The sequence below is a fragment of the Astyanax mexicanus genome, chromosome 4, assembly GCF_023375975.1.
Source record: "Astyanax mexicanus isolate ESR-SI-001 chromosome 4, AstMex3_surface, whole genome shotgun sequence".
Lineage (NCBI taxonomy): Eukaryota > Metazoa > Chordata > Actinopteri > Characiformes > Acestrorhamphidae > Astyanax > Astyanax mexicanus.
In genome coordinates this window covers 40,400,108-40,419,891 of record NC_064411.1, presented here as the reverse complement: position 1 = coordinate 40,419,891, position 19,784 = coordinate 40,400,108, and the positions used below count along the sequence as shown (strand labels likewise).

The window sequence follows — 19,784 nt, the reverse complement described above, 5'->3', positions numbered from 1 at the left end:
AGCATTGGGCCTCATTATTCAGTATCTTTTTAAGTATGTTCTTAAAATAAGCCCATTTTTCAAAGAATGCCAAAAAGGTTTTTTAGTAAAGTAAAAAATATATATTTAAAAAAAAATAATTTTGAGGAATTGTGACATTTTTTGTAAAGTCTTTAACATTTCTTGATTATGAAACATTTGGTTTTTTAAAGTTGCTTATGAATATGGCGGGTTTGATTCTTTTCTCTTTTATTTGTCTCCTTTTAGGTGCTCAGAACTGCTTCACTTGGCAGTTCTGCATCCTAGAAAGCTCTCCGTCTATGCTGTCTCAGGTTACTGTCTTTTCTGTTGCCCTTAATCTGTTATTTTTTTCTAATTTAGATTTCACCATAAATAACTCAACAAAACCCTTCCCAAAACATGCCTTTTTACACTATATATCTGTATACATATATTTTCTGTTCATCTTAAGGTAGTGTTGTTTTCTGCTGTTGTCAGGCACGTCTGGGAACGTTGAACACGGGGACCAGTACCAGCTGAGGCTGATTTATGAGCACAACCTGCAGAGGACGGCCTGCAACATGACTTACGGCCCTTTCGGAGGGGTTACTGGTGAGTTTTGAGTGAACGGCCCAACTTTTCTGCATGTTTCTTTGGGGAAAACTAGTGTGAATTTAACACTGCACTGCTTTTTAAAGCCATTGTAGACAAAGCGCATCTAATACGAACAAGACCGCATTTGAAATTCTCTTGTTACACCACCTGCCTAATATTGTGTAGCTCCCTCTCCACCCAAAGTGTTCATGATGTTTTGGATGTTTTTGTCTAGAACTGACTGTGCACTTGCTGCCTACTATGTAAAGTACAGCCCATCCAGTATATAACAGCAGTTTATCCCCCCAACTCATAACGATTTGGGTTTTTGCCATTTTGCATGTTGCAAATAGGTTCATACGTATCTTCTCCACATACTAGTGCATTTTAAAAAAATGACTATCATTGAAAAGTTACTTTGTTTCAGTAATTTAGTTTAGTTAAGATGATTGTGGCTTACAGACAATGGAAACCCAAAAATCAGTGTCTCAGAAAAGTAGAATATTATATAAGATCAATTGGTACAGTGGTGATCAATGTGGGCAGTGTGCCAAATCCTGCTGGAAAATGAAATCCGCATCTCCATAAAGGTTGTCAGCAGAGGAAAGCATGAAGTGCTGTAAGATTTTCCAGGAAAACAAAACTGCACTGACTTTAGACTTGATACAAAACACAGTGATGGTTTAGAGAGACATGTCATCTGCTGGTGTTGGCCCACTGTGTTCTATCAAGTCTAAAGTCAGCGCAGTGATTTCCTAGAAAATCTTACAGCACTTTACTTCTCTTTGCTGACAACGTTTATGGAGATGCAGATTTCATTTTCCAGTAGGACTTGGCCTTATATAATATTCTATAATATTAAATTTTTTTGAGACACTGATTTTTGGGTTTTAATAGGCTGTAAGCCATAATCACCAACAATAAAATAAATAAACACTTAAAATAGATAATTCTGTGTGTAATACAGCTATATAATATATGAGTTTTACATTTTGAACTGAATTACTGAAATAAAGTAACTTTTCAATGATATTTAATTTTTTTTGAGATGCACTAGTCCTCCTGTGATGTAGGCAATACTTTCATACAGACACAAGAAAAGCTGTGTGTGTGCATTGGTCCTATCATTATCATCATCTTCAGCCATGTGGGCAGCATCACCCCATTCTTGAGACTGATTGCTTTGTAGAATGTCAGTTGTTGTCAGTTCAGCGAGTTGCCTTTCTAGGTGTTGAGTGTGTATCTGTTGAGTATCTGTTGTTGTTATGTTACAGACGTCATGCTTTCACTCAGAGATCCAAAGTGATAAATGTAGCGAGTGGCGGTTTGCTGCCTGCTAGATGAGTGCTTGGCGCAGGTTCATCATTCAGGGACTGGTTGGAGTGAGTGGATTAAAGCAACTCTCCTATAAATAAAGCTAGGGCTGCTCTAATGCTTAAGAGGATCTTGGTGTTATGTTTTTTTTTTTTTTTTTGGTGGAGGGGAGGCAATATTAGCACTGATCACAAGGTGGCAGCAGAGTCTGTGTTAAGTTCTCCTCTTTGGTTACCCAGTACACTTGAGGTAGTGAGTTTTTTTTTTTAGCTGTGAGTGTGAGTGGGATGAGAATGAGGGAGTATTGGTGGGTCACTCTGTTCAAAACCATTTAAAACCATTTTAAAGAATTTAAAAACATTTGGAAGCGGTTGGTAAGCAATCTTCACAAATGGCCTAATTAATCATATATATACGGTGATATTAATGAGGTCCCTTGAGCAGAAGAAGGTCCAGGAGCTGGGAAGGAGATGGTGGTTCTGAATGGACTCTACTGTATGGGCCATTGAGTCTGCTGGGTGGCCTGGTGCTGACCCAAACTGTGTCTGGCTAGAACCGTGCTATTATACTACTTTAGACTACATTAAAAGCCATTACGCTGTACTCAGCATTCCAAAAATCATTAACACTCACTCTCACCTCTTTTTTCTTTCTCTCTACCTCTCTAGCTCTCTCTCTCTCTCTCTCTCTCTCTCTCAATCTTTCACACACACACATACACTTACTCACTCACACTCATTAGCTGCCCACATGTGTGCTATGTGTGAGTGAAGCCTGGTGTGTGCCTGGCTCTGTTGGTGGTTCTCGTTGACCCCTCGTGAACGAGCGTGTGATTTTTAACAGTGTATTGAGGCCTAATTACTGCTCGCGCATGCAGCAGCCGTTGTGTTTTACGGCGCTGCGCTTTATGGCGTAGAGCCGCCCTCATTTTCTGTGCCATAAAGTGCGAACCTGAGCTAGCGCCACGCCGCTCTCTCCAGAACGGTGGGAACGCACCCGACCCACGCAAACTGCGACCTGCGCCGTACACGTCAGCGCCGGTGTAAGGAAGTCATCAGAAAGGCCTGGCGCTGAACAGCACAACACAACGCCAGCCAAGTCAGTCAACTCAGCACCAAATTAGCAGCACCCTCTCTTTCCATCTAATGCCAGCTTGGGCCCACGTAACTCCGTGAACACAGTGTGTTACGTGTGCCAGTGTGTTTCTGTTTGTGATCATTGTGCTTGTGTGGATAGATGTGTAATGACGTAGTGGGGTGGTGCAGTAGGTAGTGTGGGTGCTGCTCCACTCCAGGGGAGGCTTCGGATCTGCTAAAATCCCTGGTTCAAACTAGGGATGCACCAAAATGCAGCTTTTGTTTAGATTTGCCTGTTTTTTTTTCGAACCTACAAGTTTATTTAACAATTTAAGGAGCATTTTAAAATCCCTGCAGATATACAGACAAAGCAAAACACAGCAGTGCTATTTTAGTCACACGTTTACCCCAGCAGTGCAATTTCAGTCATGGATTTACCTCAGTAGGGCTGTTCTACTTATATATTTACCTCATCAGTTCAATTTTTGTCAGATTTTTACATCAGCAGTGCTATTTAACCCTTTCAGACTCTGTGTCCTTTACAATGTACATGATTTTCTTATTTTTATAACACTAATTAACACCTTTTTATTAATCATAATTGACTATAAACAATAGCTTAGCCCCTCTCACTGCACTGAAAAAAAAAAACAGCACTATAGCGAACGATGCAAATTGAGAGAGCTAATTTTTACTAATTTTTTTATGTGATTTAGAACACTTTTTATCATGTTTATTTTAGTGTTTAGGAATGGTTTGTGAACAAAAAGGTCAATATCAAATCTAAAATAAAAATGTTAAGCATCCAATCCAGTATATATATATATATATATATTTGTTTTAGTTAAGTGCACTAAATGTGTATATAGATTTTATATTACAATATTGGATTCTTCCTTTGTGTCTATTACAGACAGAAAACAGTGTTATTGTTATTTATATTGTTCCATCACTGGGACTTAATTTTAGGTCTAAAAGAGTTAAATTATAAATTGACGTCAGCAATGCAACTTTAGTCATAGATTTGCCTCAGTCATGCTATTCTAATCATAAAAATGCAGAATCAGTGCAATTTTAGTCATAAATCTATCTCAGTAGTTCTATTATAATTCCTAAATTTACTTACCCTCTGATACACAGCGCTGCCCATGGCCAGAGGACAAGTTGGGAGGAGACGCGTGGGCCTGTTGACACTTCTTTAAAAAAAAATCCTAACATTATAATATGGCTTAAAATAAACAAGTCATTGTTTGGTATACATTTTTCTGTCTTTTCACTTTTCAAAAAGTGAAAGAAAAATTTATAGATGGATTAATGTATAAATTAATAGACCAGGTTAATAGAGAGTCGTGGTAGTAATGCTACTTGTTTTTGATGTTTTCCTCTTCTAAATCTTCTCCTCTTCTTTTTCCCTTTTTGTTCAGGTCATCATTTCATCTGCATCCAGTCCATGGACGGCATGCTGATGTTCTTCGAGCAGGAGAGTTACGCATTCGGACGCTTCCTGCCGGGCTTCCTGTTGCCAGGTCCTCTGTGTTACTGTGCCCGCACTGATGCCTTCATCACCGTCTCCTCCACCCGGCAGGTGGAATGCTACAGGTCAGACATCTTTACTACCAGTTTCAGAAGGTTTTTGAATGAAGGGAGCTGATTTTGACTGTTTGATTTGAGCTAAATGATATTTCTAAAATTAATTGAACCTTTTTTTATGGGGGCATTTGACCTCAAAAACCTTCAACCTGCGGTTCCAAAGCATTCCATGGCAACATGCTTTGGCCACATTCTTTGGCCACACCCCAATTCCATTCATTAGGTTTTAGAATGTATTTTTAATAAGGGGTGGCAGTAACCCAGAGAACTTGGGTCCCCATGGTTCAGAAGGTCAGGGGTTCAATTCCTGCTGATTTCTTCTACTGTCATTATGCACTTAAAACAAGGCACTTAACCCAGAGTTGTCCCAGGGGGTCAGCCCTTGCTGTTGGCTACAACATTAAATAAAAGTGTTACTTTAGCAAATTGCTCTGACTGCTTTTAATGGTCTTTCAGCTCTTGTATGACTATTACAGGCATTTGTTTACACTTATAGCCAATAAGTTATGTAATACATTAATAAGTAAATGAAAGAATAAAAATAAAAAAAATAAAGTATTGACACAATTGAACACACTATACCAAAGTGTCCTTATGACATCCCACTCTAAATTCTTAGCCATTCTTCTGCTCATTCATTCTTTCACTGCAGGGACTGTGGTATAAGCAGTGTGTGTGTGCATTGTCACATCTGTGTCAGCAATTGTTGTAAGTTAAAGCAGCTAAATACGTTAAGTAAAAAAAGCGTCCATAAACCTTTAGGCATAAAGTGTGTATAGTCTGAGCTGTAGAAGAGAGAAAGAGAGACCAAGAGGCCATTCTCATTCTGCCTTTTCATGCCACTGACCACATCCGTTCGTCTCTGGCGCACTGAAATAAAGTCGGGGAGGAGTGGACAGGGGCAGATCTACACAAAAATAGCGTCCGTTGGACGGCGCAGCTGGCCGAGTGGGCGTCGCGCGGCCCCACCGTTATTTCCACAGCTGAGGCCGGTTAGCGGCGCGCTAAGTGAACGTTTTTGTGTTCTAATGAAATTTCCACTCAGCGATCGGCCACCGTTTATTTTTCCTCAGCTCGGCGGCCGCACATCAATAATAGAGTTGCGCTTCGTTCTCAAAGCCACAGCCGGCTCGACCCCAAAGAACTGGACACATGAAGCAGAAACACCGGATGTATAGCATCCCTAGATCTACAGCTTTCGGCTTTATTATCATATCAGCAGACAGAACAGCTCGGTGGAATCGCTGACTTCTCCTTCTGGCTGACCAGACTGTGTATATCTCCCTTTAAATGTAAATAATTAAGTGGAAGAGGCTTCTGGGATTGATCAGGTTCTTTCCTGAACTCCTGGAACGTGAATGTACAAGGATTAAGGCTAAACACACTGTTTAACACAAGTTTAAGGACCCCTTAAGGTGCTTTGAGGAACCATCAACAATGCTTAAAGTGCTTCTAGGAACATTTTGTCTTCTAAAATATTTTTTCTATGTTTCCAGAAGCATCTTAAGGGGTTCTTTCAAAGTTTCAAATTGAAGAACCCATTGAAATGCAGTTGATGAAAGTAAGAATCAGCCTTGTAGTGTTCTTGAATTGGGAGGGAACAAAATATTGCACCCAGAGGCCACTTGTGCTCTCTCAGGGCTCCGGCTGCTGATGGCAAGCTGCATGAACAGGATTCGAAACGGCAATGTCCTGATAATAGTGGCAACGCATAGCCTGCTGGATATAAGTGTATATTTAAATACCCACTCCCATCCCAATATAAATGTCCCAACGGCAGTATATGTGTGTCTATAACGACGTGAATTTGGGGGTGTCCCGGCTTTAGTTTGCTTAGCTGGTACAGTTGTTTTGCTGCGAGGCGGGAGAGTTCTGTAGGAAGGAGGTTTGATGTGTGTGAGATTTTGTGCCAGGTCAGGGAGAGATCCTCTTTCATATAAATGACTTCTGCTGTTTCCTCTGGCAGAACTTCACCTATGCTGACTGACGAGTGAATACAACACACACACACACACACACACACACACAGAACTCACTGATGCTGAGCCCTAAATACCATCTCTGCTTCGAAGGTGGCCGGACCTACAGTAGATGGAATCCCTCAGCAGTGTGGTTTTTATACATATATAGATATTAACATTGGTCTTGTGGGCTTATTATGGGTTTCAGGTCCCAGAAATGTTGCGGTAATGGTTTAAGGCTGTGCACAGTATGTAGCACTGTTAAACCCTTTTTTAAAATTGTGCTGTTTTTTTGTTTTTTTCAGTGGCGTGCAGTGAATATAGTTGGTACCCCTTCTGCAACCACCCGCCATACCCCCCCACCCTGCCGCCGGCCGACCGAAACATAGAGAACTATTCCAATAACTACATATTCTCTGTCTTGACTTAGTTATATTAAGTTAATACACATCAACAGCTACAAACTACAAAAGTATACAGTAGACCCAACAATAAATGCTTAATTTGTCAACCGTACAACCGTTCAACAAAGATCACTCATTTGTATGTCTACAGTTTGCAAGGTCAGCCAAAACATTAAGTACGCACAAAAACTCACCAGTCAGGTGGCCTGTTATTGTGAATTAGTTTCACATTGAAGGACAGCCTTTAAAATGGCTATTTAATATAATATGACACAATATCTGTCTCATTTGCAGCCGAAATAATCCAGCATGAGCTCAGTTTATGACTAAGCAGCGTGTAACACCTTCACCACAGCGCTGAGAAGGGGTTACACAGCCATGGCCCCACCCCTGTAGTGAAAATTATGAATCTGATTGGTTAGACTGTCCTTCGACTTTGCTAATAGATTCATTACTACACCCTTCTCAAAATCAGGAGAAGGGGCACGCAGTCACACGGGCAGAAGCCATTTTAAAAAGCTTTAATTGGTTAAAACTGCTGTCAGTCAAGATAAGAGTCCTGTAGCAACTAAAAAAACACAGACTAATGCTTTGAATTAGTTGCTGTTTTTATTTTATTTTAGGTAATTTATAAAATAAATTCTTACACCTACAATAGCTATGATATATATTTCCTGACTAAAAATTATGTAATTATTTACATGCATTTATTGTCATTTTTTAGGGCCTCACTGCACACCACTGTTTTTTTTTTTTTTTTTTTACATGTGACCTATCATTGTTTTAGCAGGTGTAACAATATCTTTCCTCATTTTTGACAAGGATGAAAACAGTTGTTTTTGGGATAATATACTTTACAAGAAACAATTCATTGATAAATATTTAGATTGATATAGGCAACTTTATGAAATAAAGAAATAGCGTGCAATGCATGTGTTGTCTCAGCATGGAGTTGTAGAGGTTCCTAATGGTGTCCTCTGATAATCCATCTAATGCTGCTTAAATACTGGTTATACTCACACAGGTCTTGTAGATTTTGTGGTGGGTGTGGAGTGTCGAGTAGACATCCAATAGCATCCCACACATTTCCAATAGGAAAAGCTTCTTTAAGGAAAGCTCTTGAGGTGGCAAGATAGGGAACCATAATGTGCCTCCGCACATCAATCTTTATGTAGTTGCTTCGTTCCTATTGGTTAATTCCTTCTGTGTGAAACGATGAGTTTTGATGACTAGTGTAGAAATGTAGGGTATTAGGAGGTAACAGGTTCTTCACGGTAGTGAATAGCCTTTAGTATGCATATAATTGGTTCTATACAGAAATATTTTTTCAGTTATTTGCTGAAATCTTCATTTTCTTCTATTTTAATAATGAGAATTTAAACATGTGTCACTGTTCATACTTCCGATACACACTGAAGTGCACTGTACAGTTAATTCACGTTCTTCTGCAGAAGGTTTACTGAAATAACAGAACGGCAGCTGGCCGGAGGCGCGAAAGCACACTCGCAAATTCTTCATCCTCTTCATGGTTTGCATAAGATTTCTCACGCTCACCTTGTGATGGCTTTGGCCGTCTCTCAACCCCACGGCCTCCGGTTCATGTCTTATTTCGCGGTTACAGACACACACACACACACATACATAGCCAAACTCCCCACACATGTGGTGCAAATATTCCTCACTCTCACACATGCATGCACATGGCTGCAGTTGGACAAACCCAAACACCCAAACACGCTCGTGTGCAGGTGTGTATTCCCTGGGCGGTGTGTGTATGTGTGCTCACACTTGTGAGTGCGTGAGGTGGAATAATCAGCTCAAAGTGTGTTTCTTCTCCACAGCTGTTGGATTTCTTGCTCTGATCTTCTTCACTGACAGTAGGCTGATCCTGGTGTTTTATTTCTGTAAAGCGATATATAGCCTTTTCTTATACAGCTCTGGAAAAAAATTAAGAGACCACTTCAGTTTCTGAATCAGCTTCTCTAATTTTGCTATTTATAGGTATATGTTTGAGTAAAATGAACATTGTTGTTTTATTCTATAAACTACACACAACATTTCTCCCAAATTCCAAATAAAAATATTGTCACTTAGAGCATTTATTTGCAGAAAATTAGAAATGGCTGAAATAACAAAAAAGATGCAGAGCTTTCAGACCTCAAATAATGCAAAGAAAACAAGTTCATATTCATAAAGTTTTAAGAGTTCAGTTATAAATATTTGGTGAAACATCCCTGGTTTTTAATCATAGTTTTCATGCATCGTTGCATGTTCTCCTCCACCAGTCTTACACACTGTTTTTGGATAGCTTTATGCCACTCCTGGTGCAAAAATTCAAGCAGTTCAAAGCTTGGTTTGATGGCTTGTGATCATCCATCTTCCTCTTGATTATATTCCAGAGGTTTTCAATTTGGTAAAATCAAAGAAACTCATCATTTTTAAGTGGTCTCTTATTTTTTTTCAAAATCTGTATTAATCTACCCAATCTGCGTTTATATATGAGCTCCCCATCACTAGCAGTGCCCCCACTGTAAAAAGACCACAAAATGAACTTGTTGAAAAATAATCATTCAATTTTATTAAGTTACATTGAAGAAAGAAGGGTAAGGACTAGGACTGTAAGATAAATCAATAAACACATAGAAAGAGCTGGGATAACTTTTTGAGTAACTCAAAAAAAAATTATCCATGGGCAGCAACAAGCTTACTGTCATTGTTGCATAATGCTGATTTGTCCTAATAGCACAGCATTAGTTTTAAACATTTTGTTCTCGTCACATAATAATGTGAGCTGCTGGGTTGGTCTGTAAAAAACGCTGTAAAATGATACTGTATATATGATTTTATTCATGTATAACTGACTGTTGTTTATCTTCTGTTCTGGCTGCAGGTATGAAGCACTGGCGGTTGCCACAGATGCGGACACCCTTCAGGATTCAGAGCAGCAGAGCAAGAGCTCTGGGAAGAGGCTTTCGGTCAGTGTGTATTAGGGTTGACTGTTTTTTATTTTTTTATTTGATTAATCAATTAATTTCACTACAGCTAGATCTTACAATATATTCAGATTTTCCCCCTACTTTCCTAAATGATCAATGATAAGTCTGATTTTTTATTAAAAACATTTATCACGACAGGCCTAAACACAGCTTTCATACATAAATTATATGGTGGCCATCTTTTTACAGAATAAGAGTTCCAGCATTTTTCATTGTCTTTGAGTGTCTGTTCGTAATGTTCTTTATCATGAATACACCTTAATTTTGTTGTCAAAGGTTAGTAGTTGATGGCAAAACAATATATATTTCAGATTCTAGCTAAAGACAAGAAGACATTGAATATGTCTTTTTTTTATTTATAAAATTTTATTCAGCAACATCTGGCTCGATTGAAATATGTCTGTTTTGGCCTGACAAGCCCTTTAAACTAGAGAAAGTAAGAAATAAAAAATACATTGTCTGAAACTGAAAAAAAAAGGAATATTTTTTATTTTTTATTACTTTTGCCACTTTTTTTTTTTACCTCTGAATAAATGAATTAGTCTACATATATTGAAAAGCAATAACAAAACTGCAAACTTAATTTTTTTTTAAGGTTTGTAAAGTTGTGCAACTACTGAAAAAGCACACTATGTGCGTTTGTGCTTTTTTTTAACCCCAGCTATTTTTTTTACCCTGCTATTCTCATCAGTAATCTATTTTAGCAGTGCTATTCCAGTCATGAATGCACCCAGGCAGTGCTATCCTATTCGAAACATTTACCTCAGCAGTGCTACATAAGTCTTTTAGTAAGTCTTTTAGTAAACTGACAAAAGCTACAGCTAAGTTATCTCAGATGACTTTACTATTCAAGCACAGTACAGCTGAAAACAATCTTGTGAATTAATACTAAGCATGATGAGTGATGCTGAATGCCTTATTGTGTTTAATTTGAAAGTAGAGCATGAAAATGAACTTAAACCTGGTGTTTGTCTGATCTAACAAAAATGTATTGTCATTGTCCGGTATTTAAATTATTTGTGTTTTTTTTTTATATTATTCAGCGCTTTTTTTTTGTCCAATATTCAGTTTCTCCCTACTATAAACACAAAAAAACTAGTCTTTAAGATTTGAGATAGGATAATTTATGTATATCCATCCATAAGCTGATTTTGTTTGTGGTTCACAGGCTGAGTGGACCCTGGTGTTGGGAGAACAAGCACTGGATATCTGTGTCCCGTCAGCCTCTCCTATGGCGTCCTCCATTTATGTGCTGGGCGAACGGAACCTGTTCTGCCTCCGAGACAGCGGCCAGATCCGCTTCATGAAGAAACTGGAGTACAACCCCAGCTGCTTCCTTCCCTACGCCTCAGGTAATGGTACACACAGTCCAGTCCAGTCCAGTTCAGTCTGTCCCGGCCACTGTTACGCTTCTCACATGTCTGAAGTGACACGCTCAATTCACATCACTTACCCCCCAAACGTCAGAAACGGGATGCAGGTTTACCCAGCGACTGCCAGCAGAGCATGTTCTGGAAAGAATGTGGCTTTTCTGAGGACCGTAGACTCTTTGGAGAGACGGCTCGGTGTGTTTGGCGGCACGCTGATGTTGCATGCATTACTCACCACCATCAGTCGCTCATTCTTTACCGGGCCTGAGGGGGAAATCCCGCGGAAGCGTGGCGTATTAGTTATGACAGCACAGTCAACAAAGTCAGTGTGTAGAACTGAGGGTTTCCTAATATGCCAGGATATCTGTATTTGTGCCTAGGCTCGTGTTCATCTGATAAGAGATGTAGATTTTTGGTTTGTGTTGCGTTTGGGAGCGACGCTGCTTTTAACACAGATCCTCACTGTTTCTCACTATCTAGGGGGCTTGTGGTGGAAATCATTGAGCAGGCTCAGGTTTCTTCCACCTCCTTGCACATATATTTAACATGTATAATATATGGACAAAAATGTTGGGACACCTGCTTATCATTCCAGAGGAAAAAAAGAGTTCATTCCACAGCTCAGTGCAGGGGGGGGGGGGTGGGGGGGTGGGTAGGGGTTTATAGCATCGCTTACCGACACCCAGCGTTAGCCAAGGTCTGTTGGTAGTACTTCTTCACAGGGATTAGGTAAAATGTGTACAATGTGTACTTTTGCACATCTGTGTCAGCAATGGGTGCATCTGACTAGTGCTGGGTGATGTGGCCTAAAAAATGTCTTCAATTTTTTTTTTTTTTTTTTACAAAAAATCTGATTTAAAATCAGATTTTAATCGAATTGAGTTGAGTCTGCTCATTGAGTGAATCAGTGATTCAAAACATTGTTTAAAAGCACATGCGTTCATATCACGTGCTGACCTCTTTTATCCCACTGGGTCTTAAAAAGTTGTGCTGGAACTTTTTTCGGTATGAGCTCAGTCCTTGGTGGAATCTGTAAAAAATATGTGCGCGTTGGTCTGTGGGAGATACTAGTAACCAAAGTACGACACTTTTCAGTTTTCTGATATTTTAGATTAAATAGATAAAATGTCTGTACGTACAGATGTAAAATCGCGATTACTTCATTTTGAAAATCACATTAAAATCAAATTGTTTTAATCAACTTAAAACAAATGAATCGTGAAAATCGAAAATCGCGAAATTCCTGAACCTATTGGCACCATGCCTAGAGGGGTATGAATCCTCCAGCATTAAGCCATGGAGCAAGTTGAATGAAAATGAGCAGGTGCACCAATACTTTTGTCCATATAGGACATGTGACTTTGGTAAAGATAAAGTTTTATAAAACTATTTACCACCCTGTTACTCTGCAAAATGTGATGTTTTTTTGTTTAGGAGGCAAATAAGCTCTGTCCAAAACCCACAAGCCCACAAGCGTTTTGTTGGTTGGATTATATCATTGCAATGAATAGCCTAGCCTTGCCTAGCCTAAGCTAAGTTAGCATTGTAAGAAAAACAAGTTTTTTTTTTAATTTCCAGAGTCCTCTTGGATAGGGTTGCTGTCGTCACTCGAACCTCTCAGTACAGTGTGCTTTTGGCTATGTGAAAAAAGTTGTTGCTAATCAACTGGGTTAGCTTTTAGCCGAGCAACTGTTTTCCTACCACCCAGTCCCTTTTTCAGTCAGCCTAATGCTACACTTTAGCAACTCCTTCTGCTTTCCTGCCCAGTGGTTCTCTAGTCAGTCTAGCTTTAGCCTTAAGCCTAGATTATAGATAGATTATAGCATCTCCCCCAGCATCCATACCCTGTTCTTCTTGAGTCAGCCCAGCATTAGCTTTTAGCCTTTTTTTCAGCCTCACAGTTTTTTCATTCTAGAGCCACTTTTAAGATGTTGACCTCATCTGTATTCTCATCTCCACAAGAAACATAAAGAGACAGGGCGCCGTGTGATTTTAGGAACACACTGACGCACACACACACCCCACTGTGAAGTGTGTGTGTGTGAGGTGGTGATCGTGAGTGGAGATTCCAGTCATCGTTTCCACTGGTGCTTCCCTTCAGCTGCGCTCACTTAAACAGGCATTTATAGTTCTGTCAGAAACAGAAGAGATGGAAAAACAGAGCAAGACCTTTTTTTTAGGCCGCCGGCACCTGCTCTCTAACAGCGGCCATGTCTGATGTCTCTGTTTCAGCTAAAGACACATTTGCTTACATTGTACATCACACACACACACACACACACACATGATGACTCAATCTCATTACAGCAGTGCTTGACTGCTGCTATGAGTGCTGAGAGAGAGAGAGAGAATAAGAGAGCGAGAGAATGAGAGAGAGAATGAGAGAGAGAGAGAGAATGAGAGACAGAGAATGAGAGAGAGAGAGAGAATGAGAGACAAAGAATGAGAGAGAGAGAATGCGAGAGAGCGAATAAGAGAGAGAGAGAGAGAGAGCGAGAGCGAGAGAATGAGAGAGAGAATGGGAGAGAGAGAGAGAGATAGAGAATGAGAAAGAGAGAGAGAGTGAGAGTCAGGCGTGACAATTATACATTTTATAATTTCTTATCATTCTTATCATTTTACTTTTACTATTATTATCTTTTTCTTTCTTTTATATTTTAGAAATTCTTTACTTTTTATGTCCATTTTTTTAGTTCTTTTTTTAGAATTACATTTTTTTTATTAGTTTTTACATATATATTTATGTAAAATGTCAATTTAAAATTAGTATTGCTTTCATTTATTAGTTTTTAGTTATTTATTATTTTGTTCCGTATTACTTTTTAATTTCTTATTAAATGTTTACAATCCCCTTTATACTGTAAATGTATTTTTCTTCTGTATTCCTGAGTGAAAATAAAGGTTGAAGAAAAATGCATTTAGGTTTGGTAATTTATTTAAAGGTGAAGAAAGTAAATAAGAATCAATATTAACCATATTTGGTATTCAGCCAAAATGTTAATTTCTAGAACTTCTCCTTTAAGGCCAATGAAGTATAAAAGGACATTGGTGTGGTGGTTTGATAAAACCCTACTCGTACAGGCCGTGGCTGCAGAAATAGACACGTAAATTTACACGTGTATGTACTGTATGTGTGTGGCATTACTGTGGCATTACGTGTGTAAGAGGGAAAGGGAAGTTTTAAGGGAAGGGGGACGTAGCGGCTTAAAGGGCCGGCGTAGGCGTTCTCCTTAATTCCAGGGCATTTGTGGAAAGTGAGAAATGGGAGAGTTTGGGCTGATTTGAAGTGGCATTGGAGGAACGAGCAGGAGCCTGTCATTAACCTGACCTCCCTGACACTCTGCTCTGTGTGAGGCCACACACACACATATACACACCTACGACACTGCGGTCCCCATGTTGGCCTTTCCTTTCTTAGAAAATAGTGCGGAGAATAAAAAAAATACAGAAATGTTGTCCTTCACCAGCGGTCTGTTTGCTCATGCTGTATGCGTGCGTATGTGTGTATTTATACGCACCTGACTCTCCTTTTTTTTATCCACAGTTTCTGAGGGCACCACAAACCTCCTGGTGGGCAACCATAATAACATGGTGCTTGTGTATCAGGACACCACGCTGAAATGGGCAGCTCAGCTCTCCTGTGTGCCGGTGGCGGTGCGCATCGCTAACTTTCCGTAAGTACGCCCATAATAAGTTACTACCAATAATATAATTCTTAATGGTCTTTAAAGTAATCATAACTGTCATATTGCAATCACAATACAATACCTGCACTGACCTGTGGGATAAACGTGTGAGGCTACCTGTATTGAATGTGGGTGTGATTTTTTTTTTTAAAAATTTTTATACCTTTTTCTTGACACCGTCACCATCAGTAATTCACCTTGCCATGAGCACACTGTCCTTTGTTCAGCCTTGCTCACAAGATAACTCCTCACAACTAATACAATTGTGGGCATTTCCAAGCTGTTTGCTGAGGTAGTACTTCATGATCAATTTACATGACGCTATCCCATGACTTATTTTGCATGAAGGAAATACTATAACTATATACTTTTTATTTTGCCCCATTTTCTTCCCAGACGATCGTTTCCAAGCCCCTGCTGTGGCTCGTGTCCCTCGGCCTGGCTGGTGAGGTCACAGTTTAGCGTCTAATATCCTGTAGCCCATTTCCATCTGGGCATTTAGACAGGAAAGCGGAAGAAGCACGCAGTTTCACTGTCCCGCGTTATTATTTCTTTGGTGGTCAGTATATTATTTCTCTGGATATCCAGGTCGGGATATGGTCCTTGCAGAAAGGCCGAGTAGTTTGCCAAACACACTGCCAGGACCATGATCTCTGCCAATCGTGAAAGCCACAGTCTTCACTTTAACGTCAGACGAGACCGCTCTCCTCCCCCCGAACGCAAGATATCACCCACTCCTTTGTTTAACCGGGGTTATATTAGTTCCCCTCCTCCAGTAATATCCACAATTACCAGTTCCCAGCCAGGCTTGGAGCCATTGTTGGAGCTGGAGTTGGGGTGGAATGAACTGTTTATGAAGGAACAGGAGGTAAATCAAGCAGCTGGTAAAAATAAATGGAAAAAATAAAATAAAATAAAATCATAACTGTGGATCGGTGTACAGTCTGGTCCTGTACTGTACTGTACTGTGCCGTTTTTCCCATTACTGTAAACTGGCAGAGGAGGTTGTTGTTATGTACAGGCTACCTCCGCCCTCTTTGGCGTAGTATTGCAGCTTGTAAACACTTTTTATAGCAGCTAAGAGTCTTTCATTTCTTATTTGGGGGATTTTCGCCCATTCGTCTTTTTAAAAAGCTCTTAGATCTGTTAGTTAAAGTTTCTTGGGTTTCTTGTTGCTCTGCTGCTCTGGGCTTTTGAGGTCTGGTCACAAATTTTTGATGATGTTTAGGTCTGTTGTGAGGACTTTTGCTTCTTTAGTTCATCTAGTCACGTCACACAACCCCAAATGAGATAAAATAGGGACAGTAATGCAAATGACAGTTATACAAGACAAATAACGCATAAATATAAGAAGTAAAAATATCTAGAAGATAAGTAATAAAATTCACCTAAATTGACCACCTCATGATCAGTGTACCGAAATATATGAGTAAATGAGTTCTATATATCCATTCTATAGGAGAGATATTGCACATACTCTAAAAATAAAATACTGCACAATATAGAAAAAGGTAGAAGAACCATATTGCACTTATATCAGCTTTCCTTCATATACAGCTCTGGGAAAAAATAAGAGACCACTTAAAATGATGAGGTTCTTTGATTTAACTTTTTTTTATTGAAAACCTCAGGAATACATAGTTTGTCAACAAAGGCATGTGCATAATCTCATTAAACAATTTAAGGAATTGAGAAGAATTTTATTTTGTTAGGGCAAAATTTGGACGGAAAGAACTCTCATTCAACAGCTGCTGATAGAACCCCATGGGAGGATAAAATAGGAATCCAAGAGGCATCTTGGATGGACCATCACACTGTGGATACATGTATTGGGTCAGACAAATCCTTATATTCCTGAAAGCCAGGGTCTGTCACGGCAGCATTAATGCAGAAACCTGCATTAAGATCTTAGAGCAACATATGCTGATAACATATTTTTCAGAGACCTCCATGTACTTTTTAAGAAGACACAAGGTAAAATGGCTATGTATATTGGCTAGGGTTGCACGATATGAAAAAAATTATACATTGCAATGTTAATTTTTTTCAATGATATATATCGCAATATTAAACAATGCATGACCCGTGACATCATCAAAACAACAATGATCGGCCCTTTAATCAAGCATTTATATGACTTTTTAAAAGGTGAATAAGAAATTTTTTTCTAGAATTAAAGGCATGATTTTGGCTGTTATTGGAAATATCTGCGCAAAACTTTGTTGGACTGAGGTGCACAGCTTTCAACACATGCGTTTACAAGCATGTGCCCAACGGTGTGGTTATCTTGTGTTTACGCCCGCTTAACCCCACCTTGCACTTCTCAGGCAGCAGCAGCCCGTCACTCACACAGACACAGAGACAATGCTGTGTATCTACTTCTTGTGTCATGAATCAAAACTTTGCAAAATGACGTGTTTGATTTGATTGCCTCATATTGCAATATAATTGCAATATATTGTGCAGCCCTAATATTGGCCCAGTCTCCTTAAGACATGTTTGCAGAAAGAATGGGATATTATCTTTGGTGCCAAACGTCCTTTAAATGTTGTTATAAGCAACGGCAGGCCTGGAATGCAGGAATGAATGTATAATTACAAATGAAATTAAGTTGATCTGACACAACTTGAATATCTTGTGTGACAGTGTTCATACTGTCAAAGTAGATGTTAGAAACACTTCATTTGTTCCCATACTGTGTAAACCTGTTCTGATTTGGGGTTTTATCACGGTGCATGGAACTGTTTTCTGAAGAATTGTAATCCAATGAAATTGTTATGATGTAAGAGATTTACACCGCCTAGCATCCAAGTTCGCAATAAACTCTACATCACAAGCCAGATGCAACACCACCTGCTCGAGTGTTTGACAGTAGGCCTTAATTATGGCTTTCTGGACTGCGTCAGTTTGATGGAAGGCTTCTTGCTGCTTGCTTGTGTATGTGTGTGTGTGTGTGTGTGTGTGTGTGAATGTGTGTGAAAACCGAGAGTGCTCTTCTTCCCAGGCCTGAGATGAGCTGTGTGTTTTGTGGAGCTGTTTGCTCAGATTCTTTCTCATCTGATAAGGTAACAGATACTCCTGTAGGCCATGCTGAGTGAAAGCTCACTCTCTCTCTCTCTACCGCTATCTCTCTCTATCCGTCTCTCTCTCTCTCTCTCTCTCTCTCTCTCTCTCTCTCTCCTCCCTGTCTCCTTCTCTCTCTCTGGGTCACTCGCTCTAGTTTTGTCCTGTGCTCTTTTGCTGCTTGTGCTCTTGCATTAAAAGAGCCTGTCTGTCAGCACCATCTAAATGAGCTTTTTGTCCTTGTCCTGAGCTCATATCTCCACCCCCACTGGGACCCTGACTCTCTTCTCTCTTTATACACACGCACACACACACACACACAAATGCACACACACACACACACACACACACACACACACACACACACACAGACAGACGTTCTCTATAGTTTCGCAATAGATGCCAGGTCCATCAAAGAACATCCTCTTTGTACACAATTGGCTGTGGTTTCCCCAAAAGCCTCATAGCATCTAATCGGCAGCTGTTAGATAGCATTGAGACTGATGGCCACTGTAATGGATCACTGCTGTCTTTGAGCTGTGAGATTCTTGGCAAACTCTAAATCAAGGCTAGATAAAGTGTGGACGCTTCGGCTGACTATTAAGTAACATAACTTATTTAAGGAATCAGGAAGGTTATGTTTCAGTGGGTACAAGGCAAGGGCACGAGCCTAAGCTGAATACTTGTGATCTCCAATCATTTGTCAAATACTACAGTTCACAAATATCACTTAACTTTACTGTGCAGAACAGGAGCCTTATGTTAACCGTATCCAGAAGTGGCGCCAAATTCTCCGGGTTTAGAGGCCTCAAGGAAGGACCCTTTTCGAGCGTATTCTGAATTAAATTTTTTGGCAAGTTCCTTAAAGAAAGCTAAATAAAGTGTGTATGCTTGTACTGAATATTAAATGAGAACTCCGTTGTGCAATTGGCTTGGGTTGTAGTGAAACAAGAGAATGAGTATACAAACTATTGTTGAAAAGCCCAGTCCTGTTCACCTGCAGCATCCTGAAATACAGTGCTTTTAGCCGATGCTCCCAACAGGCTTACAATGCTAGAGATAGGGGCAAGTTCACAGACTGCAAAATTTTTTCTGTGGAATGAATTCCAAATGTTTTTGAAAATATCTCTATAATATTCATGCATTTCCGCAGGATTAATTTTGCAGTGTTTCCCTGTTTTATCTATTGATTTAGCTATTGATCTATCTATTTAGTGCTCGTCAGTCGCCTTCTTCTGACTTAATTTTAAGAAGGCTGCACCTGTAGAGCTACCTCAAGGTACTGTCTGTATAAATAATGTTTTTTAATAAACTATCTGTGTACTTTCAAGGTTCTCAATGCATAAATTAAAATGTTAGGGTCCTCAGAACCAATGAAGTGTGGAGCTACTTGAACTTGAATGTTGTAAGATTAGTGTTTTTCTTTTTTTGCATAGGCAATGCTATGCCCCTATAGGTAGCATGGTAATTCTGTTGGAAGCATCGGCTAAAAGCTCTGTATTTCGGAACATGACTAATATAGCTTTGAACATCCTTTATTTAGAAATTATGATTTTTTATTACACCCTAAGGAACATTAATCGATAAAAACATGCAAAGCAATGCAAACTGGCAATGCAAACTGGCTAATTGGGGGAAAAAATCCAAGAACCACTGATGATTCCACTTGCAAAAATTCAAATTTTGAGCTAGATCGCCCAACTGAGAATTTTTTTTCACTCAGCATCGCTACTACGTTGTTAGTGCAGTGG

The 19,784-nt window shown here is 39.5% G+C and overlaps 1 protein-coding gene across 4 annotated transcripts in view; it reads left to right on the top strand.

The window, feature by feature from the left end:
• Positions 1 to 19,784, top strand: part of bbs9 (Bardet-Biedl syndrome 9) — a 208,329-nt gene that overhangs the window by 5,057 nt on the left and 183,488 nt on the right. For all 4 annotated transcript variants that reach the window (XM_022679101.2, XM_022679100.2, XM_022679102.2 and 1 more), the window contains exons 4-9: positions 247 to 311; positions 478 to 591; positions 4,388 to 4,562; positions 9,809 to 9,893; positions 11,083 to 11,266; positions 14,829 to 14,958. In XM_022679101.2, coding sequence (XP_022534822.2) covers positions 247 to 311; positions 478 to 591; positions 4,388 to 4,562; positions 9,809 to 9,893; positions 11,083 to 11,266; positions 14,829 to 14,958 — 753 coding nt within the window. The remainder of the gene's footprint in view (positions 1 to 246; positions 312 to 477; positions 592 to 4,387; positions 4,563 to 9,808; positions 9,894 to 11,082; positions 11,267 to 14,828; positions 14,959 to 19,784) is intronic.